Here is a 21152-nt window from a genome sequence, read left to right as displayed (position 1 = left end):
AAAGTGAACTCGACATTATTGTGTGCCCTTTTGTAGTGAAATTTGTCTTAGGCTCTGGTTGTATACAAATGAAAGGTAAGAGGATTAATGGATGAGTAGAGAGAGGCTGGTCAATAGATGCTTCTAAGTGCAATGACTCTGCATTTAATGGAGGTACAAAGAACACATGTGGGGGAGGGGTGGCTCAGATAGTGCCAGAGATTTCAAACCCCCTGTGGTGCCGCCACCTCTCTACCCATCTGGACAATCCTTATCATTCCAGATCCAGCTCAAGATGCTTCTTCCTTGAAGCTTTGGTAACTGCTTCTCCCTGTGTTGACCTCACCCTCTTCTGGATTCCTTAGATAATAGTATTAGCTGATGTTACTAAACTTACTACTTGCTAGGCACTGTATTAAGCACTTTATATTCTTCTATGTGCACTGTCTTATTTAATCCTCACAAAATCTTTGATGTAGGTATTTTTTCCTTGTTATCACAATTTACTTAACTTTTTCTTTTTTCTTTTTTTTAATCTGAGAGAGAGAGGTTGCGAGTGAGCAAGGGAGAGAGAGAGAGAATCCCATGCAGGCTCCACACTGTCAGCGCTTTGCCTGAAGCGCTGGTATGATTGAGCTCACCAGATGTGGGGCTCGAACTCATGAACACTAAGATCATAACCTGAACCAAAGTCAGATGCTTAACCTCCTGCCCCACCCAGATGCCCCTAACAATTTTTTTTCTTTTTAGTATTTAGTCCGGGCTAGCCATTCTCGGCACTGGGGATCCAGTTAAGCCTCAAATCCTGCCGTCAAGGAACTTATGGTCTAGTGGGGGATGCAGAAATAAAAAATTGTAGACAAATAGTGTGATTTCTGGTACCGTTAAGTGTCATGCAGTAAATAAATCCAAGTATGGGCATTAGGAATGACATGGGAGGAGAGATCCTATTTGAGGCAGGTCATCAGGGAATTCTCTCTGAGGAGGTTGTATGATTAGAGACCTGAATGGTTCAGGTTTGGGGGAAGTGTTCTAGGTCGAGGAACCAGAAGGTGTCAATGTCCTAAGTCAGGACTGACCTGAACATGGGAGGAACAGTAAAAGAACGCCAGAGTGGTTGGAACAGAAGGAGAGGAAGTAGTATAATATGAGGTCAGAGTTCATCATCTTTACAGTGGGGGAACTGAGGCAGAGAGAGGTGAAGGTCCTCTCTCTTCTTGTTCAAGGTTCTACACCCAGTAAGAGGCAGATCTGGAATTGAGTCCTAGCCAGCCTGCTTTGGCTTTCTTGGGTATGTATTTTCTTTCAAACTTCCTTGACACCTGGTCATACCATCTGGTATGATTATTTATACTTACCTAAGTATAGCTTTTTTTTTCTCTCTCAACTCTGTGCTTCTTGAAAGTAGGGACCAGGTTCATATCTCTTAAAAAATCTCCAGGGGGCGCCTGGGTGGCTCAGTTGGTTGAGTGTACCATTCTTAATTTCAGCTCAGGTCATGGTTCTAGGGTCATGGGATAGAGCCCTGTGTGGGGCTCTTCGTTCAGCATGAAGCCTGCTCAAGATTCTCTCCCTCTGCTCCTCTCCCCTACTTATGTGTTCTTTCTCTCTCTCAAGAGAAAAAAAAAATTCTCCATAGCTATAATAATAGGTGCACCACAGTTGTTCTTGAGTGAGGGAGTTATAGCAAGATTTTCCCTGCCCCCAACCCCAACACATTGTTTTCTCTTCAGAGGCCTGTCTGGGGCAGCAGTAACCCTGAAAGGGATGTGGTCCATGAGCTGGGTCATTCAGCCTTCACTTTACAAACATGAAGCATCTTCTGTTTCTCTGATGCTGGGCCAAGGCACAATAGGAGTGCATCGCGGGACAAAGATGGGTAGAGGTCAGCCCCTGTTCTTAGGGCTGACAGTCACAGGTGCCATAGCAGAGGCACTCACAGGCAAGAGGCAAGAGTGATTGGCCCTTCCTGAGGTCATCCCATCCAGATCCAAGGTGGCCGAAGCCCTGCCGAAGAACTGCAAGTCCCGTTCCCTGGGGAGCTGTCATGTCAGGAGATAGTGGAGGTTCTTTGCACTCCTCAGTGTCCAGAGCGTCACAGGCAAATGGTAGTCCTGTTAACTGGACTACACGAGTTAACTGGGAGTAAACCACGGTGGGAGAGGGGCGCCTGGGTGGCTCAGTCAGTTAAGCATCCAGCTCTTGATTTCAGCTCAGGTCATGATCCTAAAGTCGTGAGCCTGCTTGAGAGTCTCTCTCTCTAAATAAACATTAAAAAAAAAAAAAAAAGCTGGGGGGAGAGAATTGGATTTTAAGTGCTTCTTTATCTGACGTACATCTTCACTGCAAGGATGGAGATGGCCCAGGCCCATTGCTGTCCGCAGACGCCAGAGCACAGGTAGCAGGGAAGTGTGCATGCTCAGGCGTGCGCAGTATTATTGCATCAGGGCGATTAGAAATCCTTCCCCAGTGGAATTCTTGACTGTCTGACTTTTTTTTTTCTTTTCACTAAGTTAAAGGAAAAAAAATCTAAGCAGATCAAAGGTCAATGAGATAAAGTAGAGGGCAAAGCAGAGAGTGACTCTTTATTGTGATGTAACCAACACGGCAAATAAGATTGAAAAGCACCAGTGGTTTGAAACCTGTGGGTTCAGAATGCAGCAGTTCTGCCGAAGCCTCCATTCCCACAGAAACTCAAGATGACCGTTCTAAACGTAATTTAATTCTGTAACTGAAATTTGGCAAAACAGACCGAAAGGGGAGATTTTACTTTTTTGTTTTTAAAGTTTTAAATATTTTATTTATTTCTGAGAGAGAGAGAGAGAGAGGCAGCATGAGCAGGGGAGGGTAGAGACAGAGGGAGACACAGAATCAGAAGCAGGCTCCAGGCTCTGAGCTGGCTGTCAACACAGAGCCCGATGTGGGGCTCGAACCCACGAACCGTGTGATCATGACCTGAGCCCAAGTTGGACGCTCTGCCAACTGAGCCACCCAGGTGCCCAGGGGAAAATTTACTTTTGTTCTTCTTACTCTTAGGACAGCTGTTAGCATATTTGTAAACTTTCTTCATCGCTTGCTTGCACTGCATCAAGCTCTTAATTTTTAGAAATACATACAACCTTGTCTCTGAAAGATAACCAGTGGGAACGTCTTAGGGCTATTTCAGTCCAGTTGGCTCAGTCAGTCTTTCCTGTGTGTGTGTGTGTGTGTGTGTGTGTGTGTGTGTTTTCTTTGTCTAAACTCAGAGGTAGTCTTGTGTTTTGTTGTTTTGTTTTTAACAGGCTTTAAAATCTGCCCATCATGGAAGCTGTTGTTATTATTGTTAAATTGTATGTGGCCTCCTGTATCCTGGAGGGCCACTTGGTGTAGGCTGACGTTTCCACCCAGGCCCTCCCTCCCTGGTCCCAGGACCCTGCTGCCACTCCCCGGGGACAGAACTGCTGGGAAATTCAGGCAACCTGCCCTCCGTGCTGCCTGCGGTTTCTTGTCCCTCATCCCGTCTGTGCCTGTTTTTCACTTGTTCTGTGTCAACTTCTTGCGACTCGGTCAAGCCTTCCCTGCTTGCTCATCCCTGCCTTCCTTATTGTCAACAGATGGCCTCCGTGCTGACTTCAAGAAAACTGGGTGCCATTGTGTATGGTTTTCTCCAACTTTCTGCTTCCCTCAGTGCATCTTCTTCCAGAATTTTATTTAGATCTACAACCTATTTCCACTTCCTCATCTAGTCTCAGGATAGGCTTGCTTTCTTTTCAAGGTCATCTCCCCGGCCTCAGTGCCCGTGACCCCTACCCCTTCTTCTCTACCTGTTTTGGAGCCCTTAGTGGTCATGTCTTTTCTCACCCCGTCTTTTCCTCTTTGTGCAGACTTCTCCCCTTGGTTTATAAACGCATGACGTTTGCCTTCATTTAAAAATCTCTCCCATTACCTTGTGTCTCCCATTAGCTCTTGTACTATGTCTCCCTTCTCCTTCCTCAGTCTTCCAGAAAGAATTGTCTTCATTTACAGCTTTCCACTCTCCTATTTGCTTTAAGATTTTTCCTTTATTATTCTTATTTTAATGGTCTCTCTGACTGCATTAAGAAAAACAAAACAGCTCAGGGGTGCCTTGGGTGGCTCGGTTAAGCGTTAAGTGGTCCACTCTTGATTCGCGTCAGGTCACGATCTCTAGGTAGTGAGATCAAGCCCCCACTTTGGGCTCTACGCTGACAGCAACAGTGTGCCTGCATGCTCGTGTGTGTGTGCTTTTCCTCTCTCTCAAAAATAAATAAGCATTAAAAAAATTATTTTTTAAGAGACAGAGCATGAGAGAGAAAGAGCATGAGCAGTGGAGGGGCAGAGAGAGAGAAGGAGACACAGAATCCGAAATAGGATCCAGGCTCTGAGCTGTCAGCACAGAGCCCGACGCGGAGCTCGAACCCACAAACTACAAGATCATGACCTGAGCCGAAGTTGGACGCTTACCCGACTGAGCCACCCAGGTGCCCCTAGATGTTAAAAAAATTAAAAAACAGCTTTATTGAGATAAGATTCACAGATATATGCAGTTATCACAACAATTTTGTAATATTTTCAGTACCTCAGAAACAGAGCCGGCACCCTTCATCTATGATCCCTTTGCCTAAGCAACCCCTAATCTACTTCCTATATCTTTAGATTTGCCTATTGTGAAGATTTCGTATAAATGGAGTCTTTGTCTTATTTCTGATCTTAGAGGAAAAGCTTCTAGTCTTTCACCATTAAGTACTATGTTAGCTTTCAGTTTTTCAAGATACCCTTTATCGGGTGGAGGAAGTTTCCTCCAATTCCTAGTTTGTTGAGTGTTTTTATCATGAAAGGGTTTTGGATTTTGTCAAATGGTTTCACTGTGTCTGTTGAATTAACAGTGTGTCTTTGGGTTTTATTCTGTCCGTGTGGTGTATTCCATTAATTGATTTTGGGCATTAAACCACACTTGCATTCCTGAACAGATTCCACCTGGTCACGGCGTGTAATGTTTTTTATATGTTGTTGGATATGGTTTCTTACTATATTGTTGGGGAGTCTTTGTGTCCATATTCACATGAGATACTGGTTTGTAGTTTTCTTGTGATGTCTTTGTCTAGTTTTGGTATCCAGGTAATGCTGGCCTTATACATAGAATGAGTTGAGATGCATTCCCCTGTCTTCTGTTTTTTTGGAAGACTTTATTAAAATTTTGTATTAATTCTCCTTCACTAATCTTTGATGGAATTCAGTGTTGAAGCTGTCTGAGCTTGGGCTTTTTTTCTTGGAAAGCTTTCCGGTTATTAATTCAGCATCTTATTAACAGTTGATTCAGATTGTCTGTTTCTTCTTAAGCCAGTTTTGGCAGTTTGTCTTTTTAGAATTGGCCAATTTCATCCAAGTTCTCTAATTTGTTGGCATACAGTTGTTTCTAATTGTATCTAATATAATCCTTATTTCTGTAAGATCAGTGATAATAACCCCTCTTTTTTGATTTCTCATTCTAATACTTGGAGTCTTTGTTTCCTTGGTCATTCTAGCTAAAGGTTACCAATTCTATTGATCTTTTCAATGAATCAGCTTTTGGTTTCAGCAGTTTTCTGTATTTTTCTAGCCTCTATTTTATTAATTTTTTTCTCTAATCTTTATTATTTTCTTGTGTTGTGGGTTGAATTGTGCCCCCAAAAGATAGGGTGAAGCCTCATACCTGTGAATATTGTCTTATGTGGAAATAGGGTCTTTGCAGGTATAATTAGTTACATTCAGATGGAGACGTATAGGATTCTGTGGACCTTAAATCCAATAACTGCTCTTCTTATAAGAATACCATATGAAGACCCAGAGAAGAGAAAGCTCCCCGATTACACACACAGAGATTGGAGTGATGCAAGAAGTGCTAAGGATTGCCAGTAACCACCAGAAAGCAGGAGAGAGGCATGGAACAGATTCACCTCAGAGCCCCCCAAAAGGACAGTCTTTGATTCCGAGCCTCCAGAACTATGAGAGAATAACCTTCCAGTACTCAATTTGTGGTATTTTGTTACAGCAGTACTAGGATACTAATCTGATTTTCTTCTGCTTCTTTAGGTTTAGTTTAGTTGTCTTTTTTCCCAGTGTCTTAGGCAGAAGGTTAGGTTATTGATTTGAAATCTTTCTTAATACAGGCATTGACAACTGTAACTTTCCCTCTCAGCATTGCTTTAGCTGCATCTCGTACATTTTGGTATGTTGTGTCTTTATTTATTTATTTATTTATTTTTAAATGTTTTATTTATTTCTAGGAGACAGAGAGAGACAGCGTGAGCAGGGTAGGGTCAGAGAGAGAGGGAGTCACAGACTGAAACAGGCTCCAGGCTCTGAGCTGGCAGTCAGCACAGAGCCCGACGCGGGGCTCGAACCCACGAACCGCGAGATCATGACCTAAGCGAAAGTCGGACGCTTAACCAACTAAGCCACCCAGGCGCCCCTGTTGTGTCTTTATTTTCATTCGTCTCAAAGTATTTCCTAATCTCCTTCTGGTATCTTCTTTGACTCATTGGTTATTTGAAGTGTGTTGTTTAATTTCCACTATTTTTGAGTTTCCCAGATTTCTTTCTGTTACTGATTTTTTAAAAATTCTATTATGAGTGAGGAACAGACTCTGCATTATTTCCATTTTTTAAAAATTCATTGAGGTTTATTTTATGGCCTAACATATGGTATATCTTGGAAAATGTTCCATGTGCACTTGAAAAGAGGTACATTTGCTGTTATTGGGTGGAGGGTTCTGTACATATCAGGTCTGTTTGGTTTATAGGGTTGTTCTGGTCTTCTGATTTGTGATTCTGATACCAGTTCCAACGTGTGGGTCTTTTCCCCCACACCAAGAATTGCTGGGTGTCCTACAACTTAACTTAATTAGCTTTCTGGAGATAGCATCCGATCCATAGGTTAAGAGCTCAGGTCTATAAGACTGAGCTCTGAAGACCTGCCTCCCCGCTTCAGGTACCAGTTGCAAGTCCAGGTAGTTACCTGTGCTTCTGACTGACCAGCTGTAGGATGGAGGTTGGAACAAGCCCCTCCTTGGGTTCAGTTAATTGGCTAGAGTGGCTCACAGACCTGAGAGAAGAACTTACTTACATTGTGTATTATAAAAGGGTGTAACTCAGGAACAGCCATGGAAGAATTGCATTGGGCGGGGTATGAAAGAGACTTTAAATCTCCCATCACTTAAGAAATTTCAAGGGCTTTAGGACACCAAACATGTATTTCTTATAAATCACAATATCACATGTTTCCTTGTTGATATTCTGCAATTTTGTTCATTTTTGAAAGTGAGTGTTGAAGTCTCCAACTGTCACTGGTGAATTGTTTTTTTTTAAATTTTATTTATTTTTTTAAATTGATTTTAAATTTATTTATTTATTTTGAGAGAGAGAAAGAGAGAGAGAGAACATAAGCAGGGAGGGGCAGAGAGTGGGAGAGAGGGATAATCCCAAGCAGGCTCTGCACTGTCAAACGCGGAGCCCAATGCGGGGCTCGAACTCACGAACCATGAGATCATGACCTGAGGAGAAATCGAGTCGGACACTTAACTGACTGAGACACCCAGGTGCCCCTAAATTGTCTTTTTTTCTTTTCATTTCTGTCAGTTATTTTTGTCTGGGAACACATTTTGTGTTCTGTTATTAGACATGTATGTTTATAATTTTTACATTTTCCTGGTGGAGTGACTTTTATCATTATAATATGTACCTCTTTATTTCTGGTAGCATTGTTTTAAAGCCTATTTTGTTTGATATTAGCATAACCACATCAGAGTTCTTGTGGTTGCTGTTTGCCAGATGTATCTTTCTCCATTCTTTTATTTTTATCCATTTGTGTTTTTGAATCTAAAATTCATGGAACTTTCTGGATGTGTAGGCTATTATTATTATGATGATTATTATTAGTTTTTCATTAGATTTGGGGAAGTTTTTAGTCTAAGTTGGTGTGGGTAGTGGTGTCCCAGTGTAACCGAATCCAAGTCCATCTGCCCAATGCATGGCAAAGCCAATCACCAAGACATTAGGTTTGCAGCAAGGAAAGGGTTTATTTGATAGGCAGACAAATGAGGAGATGGGAGGGCAAGCCTCAAATCCGCCTGCCTAAAAGAGAAGAGATCAAGTTTTTTATAATCATAGGGGTTGAGATTGCATACATATTGATGAATAAGGCCGGGAAACTTACGACTAATCATGAAGAACAATGGAGTGTGCGCACTGAGCAAACATACATATAACGTATATCCCATTTTCACTTTACAGGAAGACTTAATATTCAGCGCTGATGTCAAGAGGTTATCTTATTTATATCTTAGGACACGGAGATGGGGTGTGGGCATGCTCCTAGAGCTGTGTGTAATCTGGATGGGGTCTTGGCTTGTTATCTTGGGTAAGGAAGGGCAGGGCCTTGCTTGTTCTAGGCTGGGACCATATCAGTTGACCATGAGCCCAGGCTCAGAGACAACTAGTGGATTTGATAGTGGGGTCTGAAAAGACACAATAGGTGATTAGGGGGAAAGAGTTCTCTGAGTTAAACTTTCTGCTAGTTTCAACCTCATTAACCTTGTGGGTTACAGTTTCATGAGGCTCTATTACTTTTTTTGCATTCTTTTTTTCCCTCTCTGTTCTTAGATTGTATTACCTCTGAGCTCTCTTCTTGTTTTGGCTAATTCTTTCAGTTCAGATCTACTGTTGAACTCAACTAGTAAATTTTCATTTCAGTTACTATACTTTGCAACTGCAGAATTTCCATTTGGTTCTTTTTTACAATTTCTGTCTCATTGATATTCTCTGTTGGATGTGACATTGTCATCATCACTTTATTTCTTTAAAATGGTTTTAATGGTTTCTGTCTTTGTATATTAAATCCTACATCTGGTTGCAATTATAGGCAGTTTCTATTGGCTGCTTTTTCCCCTGGTGTATGGGTCATATTCTTCTCTTTCTTTGCATGTCTCATGATTTTTTGTTAGAAACTAGACATTTTACACAGTTTTGGGTACTGCTACTTCCTTACCACCCCACCCAAGGGCTTGCTTTTTTATTATTTAGTAACTCACTGGATTATTTTAGTGGTGACTATTTTTTTTTTTTTTTTTTTTTTTTACTGTTTTCTTATTTATTTTGAGAGGGGAGTGGAGAGAATCCCAAGCAGGCTCCGGCTGATGTAGGCCTCAATCTCAGTGACCATGAGGTCATGACCTGAGCTGAAATCAAGAGCCAGACCGGTCACCCTGGCGGTGTGGAACCCCTGTTGTTGTTTCTCAAGAGGCACAGCCTTCTGTATGCTGTCAGTCACCTTGTAATAACAATTATTTTGTCTTTGTGGTTCTTCCCGACCACACGTAGCTATTAAGCCCCGCTAATTGCTGGCTGATCTAGTGTTTCAGTAATGCCGGGGGCATACGTTGCTCCACAGCTGGGTCCATTCACATTCAGGCTCCTTTGAGGGGGTGTTCCTGAGCTCAGTGCTTTGAGATTTGTTCTGACCTCAGTCCTGCTCTCCCTGAGGTTTCCTTTCCCAGGACACTCCAGCAAACTGGCCAGCCTACAGTTTTCTCTATATGTCCGGTTGATCCACCAGCCTCCTCCCAGTGCCTTTCACCCAGGCATACAAGGCTTGAGCTGGGGATGGGGACAATGTCACACCTCTCTCTGACTCTCGCTCTTTTAGAGCTGAATGTGTGGAGAAGGGAATTCGCCAGAGGCACGGGGCGACCTGCGTTCTGCTTAGACTTCCGCTCTCGGGTCGGAACCACGATGTCATGAACCAGGGCAAGGGCAGTTGAGGCCCAATATTCTGGGTGCTCCATGCTCAAGGTAGAGCCTTTGTACTACTAGTGGGGACTAGATGGAAGAAGGGGACCTCCACCTCTGGGCTGCGTTAGCCTACAGCTTAGCCCCATCATCAGGATTAGATGGATGGGGTAAGAAGTGCTGACGCCTTGCCCCTCCTTCGAAGAAAGCCTACTGCCTGGTAGTGGGGTGGAGAGGGATCCCTATGTTCTTGGCTGCACCAGTCAAGTGGAGTTTCTACCTCTTTGAGCTGGGAGAGGGGAGGAAGTGAGGTGTTGAGTCACACGGCACAGACTGGAGGCACCTGGGTGGCTCAGTCGATTAAGGGGCTAAGCATCTGACTCTTGATCTCCACTCAGGTCATGAACTCACAGTTCCTGGGATTGAGCCTGCATCAGGCTTTGTGCTGAGCTTGGAGCCTGCTTAGGATTCTCTCTTTCCCTTGCTCCTCTCCCCACTGTCTCTCTCAAAATAAATAAATAGACTTAAAAAAACAACAACAACAACCCAGCACAGACTCTTGGTGTTCTTACCAAATATTAGTAGGTTTTCAAAACATTTTTTTAATGTTTATTTTTGAGAGAGAGAAACAGAGCATGAGTGGGGGAGGGGCAGAGAGAGGGGGAGACACAGAATCCGAAGCAGGCTCCAGGCTCTGAGCTGCCAGCACAGAATCTGCTGTGGGGCTCTTATGCCAAGAGACACAGAGACCCACCGAGACCCCTGAAGCCGAATTCAAGGAGTCTTTATTACCGGCCGGGACGGCACAGAGTTAACACGGAACTCTAAATGTGCGACCCCGAGTCCAAGGACTTAGGGCTTTTTATAATGAGCAAGCAGGCACGTGGGCAGTACAGAAGCATAATTGAGCGGTTGTTGTAAAACGACTACAAAGTGATAGAGCACCTTGTCCTGGTGTGTAGGACAACATTTGTCATCCTGAAGGCAAAGTGTAGGGTTGTAGGAGGGTCGCAAAGGAACAGTTATTATCTCAAGGACAGAGTATGCCAGCTGTGTCAGAAATAACCATTAACAGGGACCATTAACCCTTATCTTTTACTGTTTATTTTTTCCTCTTGCTCCTGACGATAGTTATGTAGTCTTTCAAGTGAAGACCCAAAAGGTAAACTCTGGGTCAGGATAGAAGGACTGAGGCTAAATTCATGCGCAACAGGGCTCCATCTCATGAACCATGATATCATGACATGAGCTGAAGTCAGACCCTTAACTGACTGAGCCACCCAGGTGCCCCTAGTAGGTTTTCTTGAATTAAATGTTTCTTCATTTGCTGTATGCCTTTAGAATCATTTCCAGCTATTTTTCATGTTTGTTTGGTTTCTTTAAAATAATTTTCAGGGGCACCTGGTGGCTCATTCGATTAAGTGTCCGACTTTTGATTTCAGCTCAGGTTGTAATCTCACAGTTCACGAGATCAAGCCCTGCGTCGGGCTCTGGTGCTGATAGCACGGAGCCTGCTTGGGATTCTCTCCCTCCCTTTGTCTCTGCCCTTCCCCCAAATAAAAAAATTAAAATAAAATAATTTTCACCAGTTTCACTGGGGAGCTGATCTGCATAGCTCATACTGCCATGCCAGAAGTTCCTACCCCTCTACCGCATTTGACACTTGTATGAGAATTGTATTATGTTTGGCCGTGTATATCAGAAAGCCCCAAGCAACATGGCTGTGAGCGAAGTCTAGAGGTATGCATCCCAGGTTGGCTTGGTGTCTCCAAGGTCACCAGGGATGCAGCCTGCCTTTTCTCTCTGCTCTAGCAAGCTAGGATGCAACTCCATCTTCCTAAGACGTCGTGGCCTTAAGCTGGCTACCAGGGATCCAGCCATCTAATCCATGGTACACACGGCAGAAATGAGGAAAGCCTAAGGACAAACCCACTCTTTCTTTTAAAGAGCCTTCTCAGGAGTCCTGACAAACAGCTTTTCCGTAGATTTCATTGACCAGAACTTTGTGTCTACTTTCAGCATTTTTATTTTTTAAATTTTATTTATCTTTAAATATTTCTTAGTTTTTGAGAGAGAAAGAAAGAGGAAGAGAGAGAGCGTGCGCAGGAGAGGGGCAGAGAGAAAGGGAGACAGAGAATCCCAAGTAGGTTCTATGCTATTAGCACCGAGCCCTTCGAGGGGACCATGAGAGACCATGACTTGCGCCCAAATCAAGAGTCAGACTCTTAACCAACTGAGGCACCCAGGCACCCCTCTTTTCAGCATTTTTAATTAGAAGCTTTTATTGTGTAAAATTTCAGCTACTTACCTTCTCTTGGAAAGTCTGGTGACCCAAGGCCCTTTGACAATAATTGGCTGGAGTGCAGAAGTAACTGCTTCTTTTAGGTGGAGCATGTTAGTAAGAAAACAGCAGGATCAGAATGGTGCCACTTAGGTTAAGGCCCCAGGACTATATAAACCCGGGCTTCCTATCTAATCTGACTGCAGTTTCAACCTCCTGCAGAAATACACCCCTTAACTGGTTAGTCAGGAATTTTTGGATAAGCACCAGGGATGTATTCTGTCACATGAGTCTTGTCTGTCTCCTAAAGGAAGATGAGGTTTGGGGCAGAGTAAGACCCTCTCCTCTTCCCCTTTACGGGAAGAGATGTCTGAAACAGTCTTTCCAATCTTTTCTCTTGCTTACAACTTTTAGGCCCCACCCTCCTTCCCTTAAAACCTCCCATTTTGTAGGACTCCTTGGGGCGCCCCTTTACTTGGTTCATGGGATGCTGCCTGATGCATGAAGCAGTCCATAAAGCCAATTAGATCTTCAGATTTACTCAGTTGATATTTTTTTTTAAATAAGGCTTGTTCTCCGTAGTATTTGAGTTTAGACTGTTGGTTTGGAGGAGAAAAGGACTAAGTAAAGGAGAGCCAGCTTAGGACGAGGCACCTTCCGAATGTTGAATACTTGTTTGAAAGTTTGACAGTCTGGGTTTTACAGCAAGCAAATATGTGAGTTGTTTTGTTTAGTTTTTGTGTTATTCATCCAACAAATATTTTTTGAGAAACCTAAGTATAAGTGCTGTTGTAGTGCTGGGAATACAGAGAGGAGTGAAGAAAACAGACAAGGGGTTCCTGCCTCCTGAGACTTACACCCCGATGGAGAGACTGTCAGTAAACAAGTAAAGTATAAATTACCATATCAATGGTAGTTGACTACTCCGAAAAATAGTAGGCAGGACGGGACCTGAAGGGGAGTGTTTGAAATGAAAACAGGGTAAACAGAGGCAAGCCACTGAGAAGGTGACATTTGGGCAGAGACCTAAAGGAGGTGAGGAAGTGAGCCACCTGGATATGGGGTGCTGGGGGAGGGTTGTTTTTAAGCTGAGAGAGTAGGGAGTAGTGGGCATAAAGGCCCGAGGCCAGGCCGGAGCAGGCCTGGCTTTGTTACAGAAACAGCCAGATCAGAAGAGATTTAGCCAGAGTGAGGGGTGAGCAGTGTGCAGATTGTTTGAAAAGAGATGGGTATGGAGCTAACTGCAGTCATCTGCCTTCCCCATCAAGGGGATCCCTCGTTTTTGTGTTGAGAATAGACTTTGGGGGCCAAGAACCACCTAGGGGATTGTTTTAATACCGCAGAGGCGATGTGCTGGTGGCCGGGACCTGAGCTGTCTGTAGCAAGAGGTACTGAGAGGCGGCTGGATGCCGCACATACTTAAACATGGAACTGACAGGATTTGCTCAACATTCACCTGTGGGTTTGAATGGAGGGGACAGTTCTTACCAACGGTTAATGCAAAAGTTTTTGCCGGATGGGTGGAAGGAAGAAGATGGGCAAGACTGGGGCAGAAGCAGGGAAGGGACAGGAGAGTGGGAGCTCAGTTTTAGGCAAGTTAACATTTGAGATGCCACCAGGGGATGCTGGTCAAGCCTTTGCATCCACACGTGTGGAATTGGGAGTTACTGGGTATGAGTGGTGTCCCGCCTGGACTGAATGAGCTCACCGAGGAATGAGTACAGCCGCGGAAGAGGTCCAGGGACTGAGCTGTGAGCCACTCCAGCACTGAGAGGTTTGGGGACTAGTTAGGCTCCTGGGAGGGCTCTGACAAGGATCTGTGTGTGTGTGGGGGGGGGGTTGGGAGGACACCCAGGAGGGGGTGGGTACTTGGAGCCTGACCTTGGGGGCAAGAACTTTCGCCCTGCTGCCAGAGGGACGGCACTAACGCTGATGGGCAGGTGGTTGAGATGTTGGGGGGTTGTTTTCTGATTGCTTCTGTTATTTCAGTGCAGCAGGAAGCCGGCTCATCAGTGCAGAGAGACTGGGGCGGGGGTAGGGAGTGGCGGTCAGAGGAGCCGGGGGGGGGGGGGGGGGGGGGGGGGGGGGGGGGGGGGGGGGGGGGGGGTGGTGAGACGTGCGACGCGTCCTCCAGGGGAGCAGAGAGGGTGAGGACTAGGGAGGTGCACAGTGGGACTGCCAGCGGCCTCCCCAGGTTCATGGTCTTGAGGCAGCGGGGCCGACCAGCCTGGCTGTGTTTGATGTCATCCTCATTCAGCTGGGAGCCGACAGGGAACCGGGCTGGGGTTGTGCCCGGTGGGCATCGGATGACTGGGGCAGCCGAGAGGGACTCGAAGGTGCGTGCGGTTAACTGTGGAAGTGAAACGTTGGCTGTTACTCTGACAATCTCAACCGTCTCCCTTCCTGGCCCTGTTTCAGCCTCTTTATGATTTAGAACTATTGTGATTGTTTTCCCTGCAAGCTAACTGGTTCAGTCGCAGATACCACCCGTTCCTGGGGACGTGAGCGGCCGCCCAGCAGTCCCCTCCCTCCCCGCAGGCCTCCCGGTAACTGGCCCACAGCAGCCCCTCCCACACCCCCTCACCGAGCACCCAGTGTTGGAAGGAGGTCTTTTACACTTTGATACCATCCTCTCCTGTTCTCTCCTAACCTGCTAATGAAGCCCCGAGGGCAGACAGTGGCTTGCGTCTTCTGCTGCACAGAAGCGCTGGAATGAGTGGTTGGCTCTCAGGCTCTAAATTGTATTCATTTATTAACATCCCGCCTCCGTTGTGAAGGATGTGCTGTTTGTACTGCTCACCTTCTCTGTATGGGAACCTTCTGGGCCACTGCTTCCCAGCATATGGCTTAGTGTCAGGTTCTGTCGTCCTGTCCCGTCACAGGACCCGGGGCTCCTCTGCCTGTATCGGGGGCCTGGCCCAGTGTTTTTCCTGAGAAGCCCCACCCAGGGCGAGCCTCGAGCCAGGCTCAGCTGGTCATCTTTGCAAAGTGCTGGAATATGTGAACCAGGTAGCCCTCTTGCACCTAAGGTCGTCTGTCCCAGAGGCTCATGGAAACGTGAGCCGCACATCTGCCGTGGGGCCCATGCTCCTCGGGTTGCAACAAGACGGTTTAGGACATCAAAGGGATTTTTAGATTTTTATTTTTATGCAGAAAAGATCCACGGAGACCGGGAAGGTGAGTCGGAGATAAACAAGATGAACTTATTTTGGAAAACCGCTGATATAATTTGCACCTGTGGGAAGCAAAATAGTTGAGTGCAAGGAGACCCCTGAAGGCCTGTAGTTCTGGAAGGAAGATGTGAGAGATGAGTGTGCCCTTGCACCGTGGTTAGGGGCACAGACCCACCATGCAGCGCCAGGTGGAAGCACGTTCGGGTCTGTCTGTACTTCATCTCCGTCAGCACGTGTGTAACATCTGGGGGATGATGTTTGTTCATCACCGTGTTAGGTACGAGGGAAGAGCCTTGTCTGTGGTGCTTGCAGTGTTTCCTGGCGCTGGGCGCAGGCCTGGTCTGGATACAGCCTCGGTGGAGAGAGAAGACTTGGCCTCTACTCACAGTAGAGGCTCCGTAGCCGTGACGCTGGAATTCCCATGAGGGAGAGGCCGTGCTGGCATGAGTAGAGGCCAGTCCACTGAGAGCAGGACTTAAAAGGATAAGGAGGATTAGGCGGACAGAGGAGGGGACCCAGGGGTCAGGTGTGAAGGAGGGGGGAGGCGCTGGAAAGAGGAATTGGGACTTGATGCTCAGCCAGGGAAAATGGCTTATGCTCCGGCTGTTTCGCAGGTCCCTTAGAATCTGTGGGAACAAAGGAGAAGCCCCCCTTGTCACCCCAGACGTACCTCCCCCCCCATTCCTCCTCATCTCTGCCAAACTGGAAACGGCCCTGTCCGCTTCAGGTCCTCGCCAGCTGTGGTCACTTGATCGCTGAGCCTGGAGGCCCTCCTCATTTGTTTAATCCTGCTCTGCTATTCATTTTCTCTGCTCCCTGTAACCCTACCGTCCTCTCTCTGTCTTCTCTCTCACGCCTGCCCAAACTGTGTTTCAAAATCACAGATATAGTCATGTAAGTCCTCTGCGTTAGAAACTGCCAATTCTCTGCTGTCTATTGGACAGAGTCTAAACTTCATGCCTATTATAAACTGGTCCCCAGTCTCCCTTTTTCTTTTCTTTTCTTTTTTAAACATTTATTTATTTTTTGAGAGACAGAGCGGGAGTGGGGGAGGGGCAGAGAAAGAGAGAGACACACAGAATCTGAAGTGGGTTCCAGGCTCCAAGCTGTCAGCACAGAGCCCAACATGGGGCTTGAACTTACAAACTGAGATCATGACCTGAGCCAAAGTCGGACACTTAACTGACTGAACCACCCTGGTGCCCCACCAGCCTCCTTTTTCTAGCTGTGTTCTGGGTTTGAGTGGCCATTTAGGAGAAGGGAAAATGTTTTACAGTAAAGCGTTTATATTTTCCATAGGTCATGGTGCTAACGGGGTAGATTATTCAAAAGCACTTGGGATGTATGATGCCAACATACTTCCCTTAGTAACCGTTCATATCTGTAACACAGAAGTAGTATTTCTATTTAGAATGATCCCATATCACCAAGGAAAAGTTGAAATATGGATAGTACCTCAGATTTTAAAGACAGCAGAAAGATACACAGCACCTTTGGGGAAGGATTTCTACCCCAAATGATAAAAATTTTTTAAAATATCTGGTGCTTAGGGGCGCCTGGGTGGCTCCGTTGGTTAAGTGTCTGACTCTTGATTTTGGCTAAGGTCATGACCTCACAGTGTGTGGGATCAAGCTCAGAGGTGGGTTCTGCACTGTTAGCATAGAGCTTGCTTGGGATTCTCTCTCCTCTCTCTGCCCTTCTCCCCCACTTGCATGTGTGCTCGCGCGCATGCGCTGTCTCTCTCTCTCTCAAAATAAATGAACATTAAAAAAAAAAAATCTGGTGTTTAAACAGATCAGCTTAGGGTAACTGGAGAATGCCCTTAGGATGCCCAGGGAAGGAATTGGGGGTGGTGGGCAGGCACACGCAGGTCCTGATGGGGCTTATCAGGAAGACCAGAGATCAGCAAGATTCAGGCGATCGCAGGAAAGCGACGGCAGCTACACCGGGCTTTGTGCTGGTTCCTACGCGGAGTTGGGGCCTGAGGCCCCTAGCATCAAACATGCCATTCCGCTGTGGTCACTGATTTGAACGGCACTTCTTAGAACTGGAGGCAGGTTCTTCTCTGCGCGCGGGGAAGATAAGAAGCCAGGGGAGGCACATTTGGGAGCTGGCTGCCCCAAGCAGTTTTCAGCAGTGGGAGCAAACAGGTGGTCACGTCCCCGCAGGTAAGTGAGAGGCAGAAGAGGAACCGGTCTCCAAGGACCCGTGGCACGTGCTGCCTTCCCTCCGGGAGAACAGGGCTCTGGCCCAGCAGCCTCGGGGGCCGCAGTAGAAGGTGTAGTGGGGACGAAGGGTCATCGCGGGGAACTCCTTAAGATGAAGAATGGTCAGGGAGCTTGAGCAGAAGCGGTATGTTCTAAATGCCCTTGGGGACCCGCCAGTGTGACCTCACCCTCCCCTGTGCCAGGGGCACGTTCACTCGACGAGAATATTTTTACCAGCCCGATTCAGTGGGCAGCGTGGACGCTCCACACCTTGGCAGGGGCCGGTGTTGCCAGGATTAGCGGCTGGCAGAGCTGTTCCCTCCCGTGGGGGATGAGGGCGCGTCCTTCCTGGTCTGTGAGCCTGGGGGGGGGGGGGGCGAGAGGACCGTGCTGCCCAGCAGGGCGGGAAGCTGCCTGCATTGCCATACCGCCCCCTTCTCTTAAGCCTCCTGGGGAACAGCCGGGGTGGGGGGTCGGGGGGGCTGGAGAAGCCTGAATTGTGGGTTCCTTCCTGGCTGTCCCGCTACATATAAAATGGGATGACAAGGATGTTATCCAGTGAGTCTTTGCAGTCAGTTCTTACTGAAGCCAAGCCAAGTTGGTCCAAGGGAAAACAAAGCTGCAGGAAACATGGAACTTTCTCTTACACCTTCTTGAAACTGCAAGTCATGTTGCCTAGGAAATACTTCTGTCCCCTAGCGTGCTGCACACCGCCAGCACTGGGGCTGTGGCAGAGGCCGCTGAAGTTATTCCAAGAAAGCGCTGGAAGTTTGGTAATAAAAGGAAGTGTCATTTCTCTCCTGCCCCAAGGCTGGGTTTCTGGGAGTGCACACGGCCAAAAGGAAGCCGTGCTCAGCCCTGGGAGGTGACGGTGCGCTGGGCTCCCGCGCACGCTGGCCGGCTGTCCTGGCAGAGCCGGGCGAGGGCACGCGTGGGGCCGTGTGCAGAGATTCCCGGTGCCGAAAGCAGTGTGGTGAGTGAGAGGGTGCCAATTGGCTGGAAGGATGTAGGTAAACAAGAGCAAATCTATATACAGCGGTGTGCAGCCTGCCCAAGTTCAGAGGCGGGCTGCTAGGCTTGGCCGGCGGCCTCTCGCCCGCTGGCTCCGGCGCAGAGGGGAAGCTGCGGGGCTGAGCACAGGTGGCTCCCCCTGCTAGCGAGGAGGACACCTTCAGAGGTTTCCTTCTCACACCAGCAGGTAGTCTGGTGAGGGTGAGCGGCTTGCTTGGATGGTGGGTACAGGTGTGACTGTGGACATAGCGATGGAGAAGGCCGGGGGTGAGACACCCGGGAGCCCTGAGCCGTCCTTCCTGGTGACGCTGGGTGACCCGCGGGTGACCCTCGTGTCCGTCCACAAGCGGTGGTCCTTCAGGAGGAACCCTGGGACCAGGGGCTCCGCCGGGCCAGTGACTTCGGAGGCGGAAGGAGAGTTTTCACAGAAGGTTTTGAATGGAACCCGGGGAATCCGTTCCAATCAGGTCAGTGCAATTGCAGAAGGGCTGGAAAGCCGAGAGGGGGTTGGACCGGGCTTGCAGACGGAGGTTTCTCCGGTGTCCCTCAAGTGAGGGCTCAGGGAGGCACAGCCGGGCTGGGGAGACAGGGACGAGGGGAGTCTCCAGAAACAGAGTCCATCACGGTAACTGTTGGGTTTTGTTGCTTGCTTTTAGGATATTTTGTAAGCCTCTGTGGAGCAAGAGTTTTCCAAAAGGCAAATCAGACAAAAATGGAATTTTGCCCCCTTTTTGTTTTTTAAAATGTGTGCCTTATTTTGTTAGTCTCCATATTTCAACTAAATAAATATTTTGAACACGTTACTGCAAAACGAAGCTGCTCTTCTTAAGCAAATGAACATTTTGTTAACCCAGAGGCCAGGTCATGCTCAAAAGTAGGGCAGTGTAACGTTTTATGAGTGGTGCCTTTTAGTAGCATTTCCGGGTGGGGATGCTGGTTTGGGGGGGGGGGGGGTCTGTTTCATTGATAAGGGCAGACGGAAAAAAATACTAGTTAGCTACAAAGGAAAGTTTTTGGAAGTCTTTTCCCCCTTTAAAAGTTATTTTTGTTTCTTCTGGGTTTTATTGTTTAAAAAGTCCCCAAATTTGCTAAAGGAAATTTTGTGAAAAGAGATTTTTGAAATGTACTATGCAAGAGATTTACATATGTTGAAGGAAATATATGAATGCCCTTTATGTGACGCACGATTAACTTTGTATTTTTTAGCAGACTGTCTAAGATAGCAAAATATTAGATTGGAGGTGGGAATGCATGACATTTCTTTAAAATGTTCGGACTCCTAGCTTACAAAATCCAGCCTATGTCTGAGATATTTGAATGTGAAATATTCTAATTTTTAAAGGGCTGTTCAACCCGAACCTGGCTGGGGGAGCCCTTCAGAAAGGAGGACCCAAGTAGAGGCCAGCACAGAGGCTGGGGTCCTGACGATCTGGTGCAGGTCTGTGCTCTGCCGTTACGGGTCTGGGGGACCTGGTGCCTGAGTCTCGGACTCCTGCAGCTCTGAATCCCCCACTGCAAAGTGGAAATGATAAGTCCCACCTCATAGGGTCATGAAAGCACTTTGCGGAGTACTGTAGACATGCAAAATGGCATCGTTTCTGCCAAAATTATGATTTGCAATAGAATTCCCAACTCAAGATGTGTTTGATGCCCTCTGAGTGTCTGGTAGAACTGTGTCAGCCAATTAATCTGTCGGAGCAGAGTTCCAACTCTTTTTTTCTAAAGCTCTGATTACACAAGTAACATGCTCATTATACAAGACAAATTTAGGATGAGGCAAGGGGAACAGAGAAAAGTATTAGGAAGAAAATAGAAGCAACCATATGCCTTAGCCTTATATGTATACACCTGTCTATTTATTTACAAATATAGGGTCAGGTCGTATATAGTATTACATACCTTACGTTTTTAACGTTTTGTGGACATACATCCACACACGTGACATATATACATGCATATCTATATATATATCTGTATCGTCAGGTTTAATTGTAGTCCCACTTTTAAATTTAGGATTATTTTTGGAACAGATTTAACTATTCTCAAAAGGGGGACATTTGTAGTAGCTGGTTTAGGATGATAAGAACCAAGCTGAAAGTCATTTGTAATTGAATATTTGTTCATTGTCAACAGTGTGTTTACTCAAAGTCTATTACAGTCAAACTTTGGATCTACTTGAGAGTTAACTTGTTTAGTGCTTAGTATCTTTTTGATGATAGCCATTTTAACAGGCCTGAGGTGATATCTCATTGTGGTTTTGATTTGCATATCTCTCGGGTGACTGGCCCTGTTGAGCACCTTTACAGGTACCTCTTGGCGATTTGTACATCTTCTTTGGAAAAGCATTTATTCATTTCCTCTTCCTATTTTTTAATTGTGAGCATAAATATAAATATAAATTTTGCTATTGAGTTTTATGTATTTTGGCTATTAACCCCTTATCAGATATGTGGTTTGCAGAGATTTTTTTCCCCAGATATGTGGTTCGCAGATATTTTTTCCCCATTCTGTGGGTTGTCTTCTCATTTTGCTGATGGTTTCTTTTGTCGTGTGGGACCTCCATAGTGTGATGTGGTCCCACTTGCTTGTTTTTGATTTTGTCGTTTGTGCTTTTAGGTGTCATATCCAAAAAATCATTGCTAGGATCCATGTCTGTCAAGGAGTTTTTTCCTGTGTTTTCTTCCAGAGTTTTATGGTTTCTGGTCTTCCACTTAAGTCTTTAATCCATTTAGGGTTAATT

At 46.3% G+C, this 21152-nt stretch overlaps 1 protein-coding gene across 2 annotated transcripts in view; it reads left to right on the top strand.

Annotated features, from left to right (window-relative positions):
• The first annotated feature begins 17323 nt into the window (after window positions 1-17323).
• Window positions 17324-21152, top strand: part of ATP7B (ATPase copper transporting beta) — a 45738-nt gene continuing 41909 nt past the window's right edge. The window contains exon 1 of one of the 2 annotated variants that reach the window (XM_039236100.1): window positions 17324-17362. Coding sequence is in view for 1 of the 2 variants with exons in the window: in XM_039236099.1 (XP_039092030.1) it covers window positions 18631-18879 (249 nt within the window). In the remaining variant the exon portion in view is untranslated. Of the gene's footprint in view, window positions 17363-18630; window positions 18880-21152 lie in introns of those variants that run through there. The other variant, XM_039236099.1, reaches the window with a different exon arrangement.

Source organism: Hyaena hyaena, unplaced genomic scaffold (assembly GCF_003009895.1).
Source record: "Hyaena hyaena isolate Hyena2069 unplaced genomic scaffold, ASM300989v1 scaffold_106, whole genome shotgun sequence".
In the NCBI taxonomy this organism is placed as follows: Eukaryota; Metazoa; Chordata; class Mammalia; order Carnivora; family Hyaenidae; genus Hyaena; species Hyaena hyaena.
The sequence above is the reverse complement of the archived record's forward strand: the minus strand, read 5'-3'. Positions and strand labels throughout refer to the sequence as shown.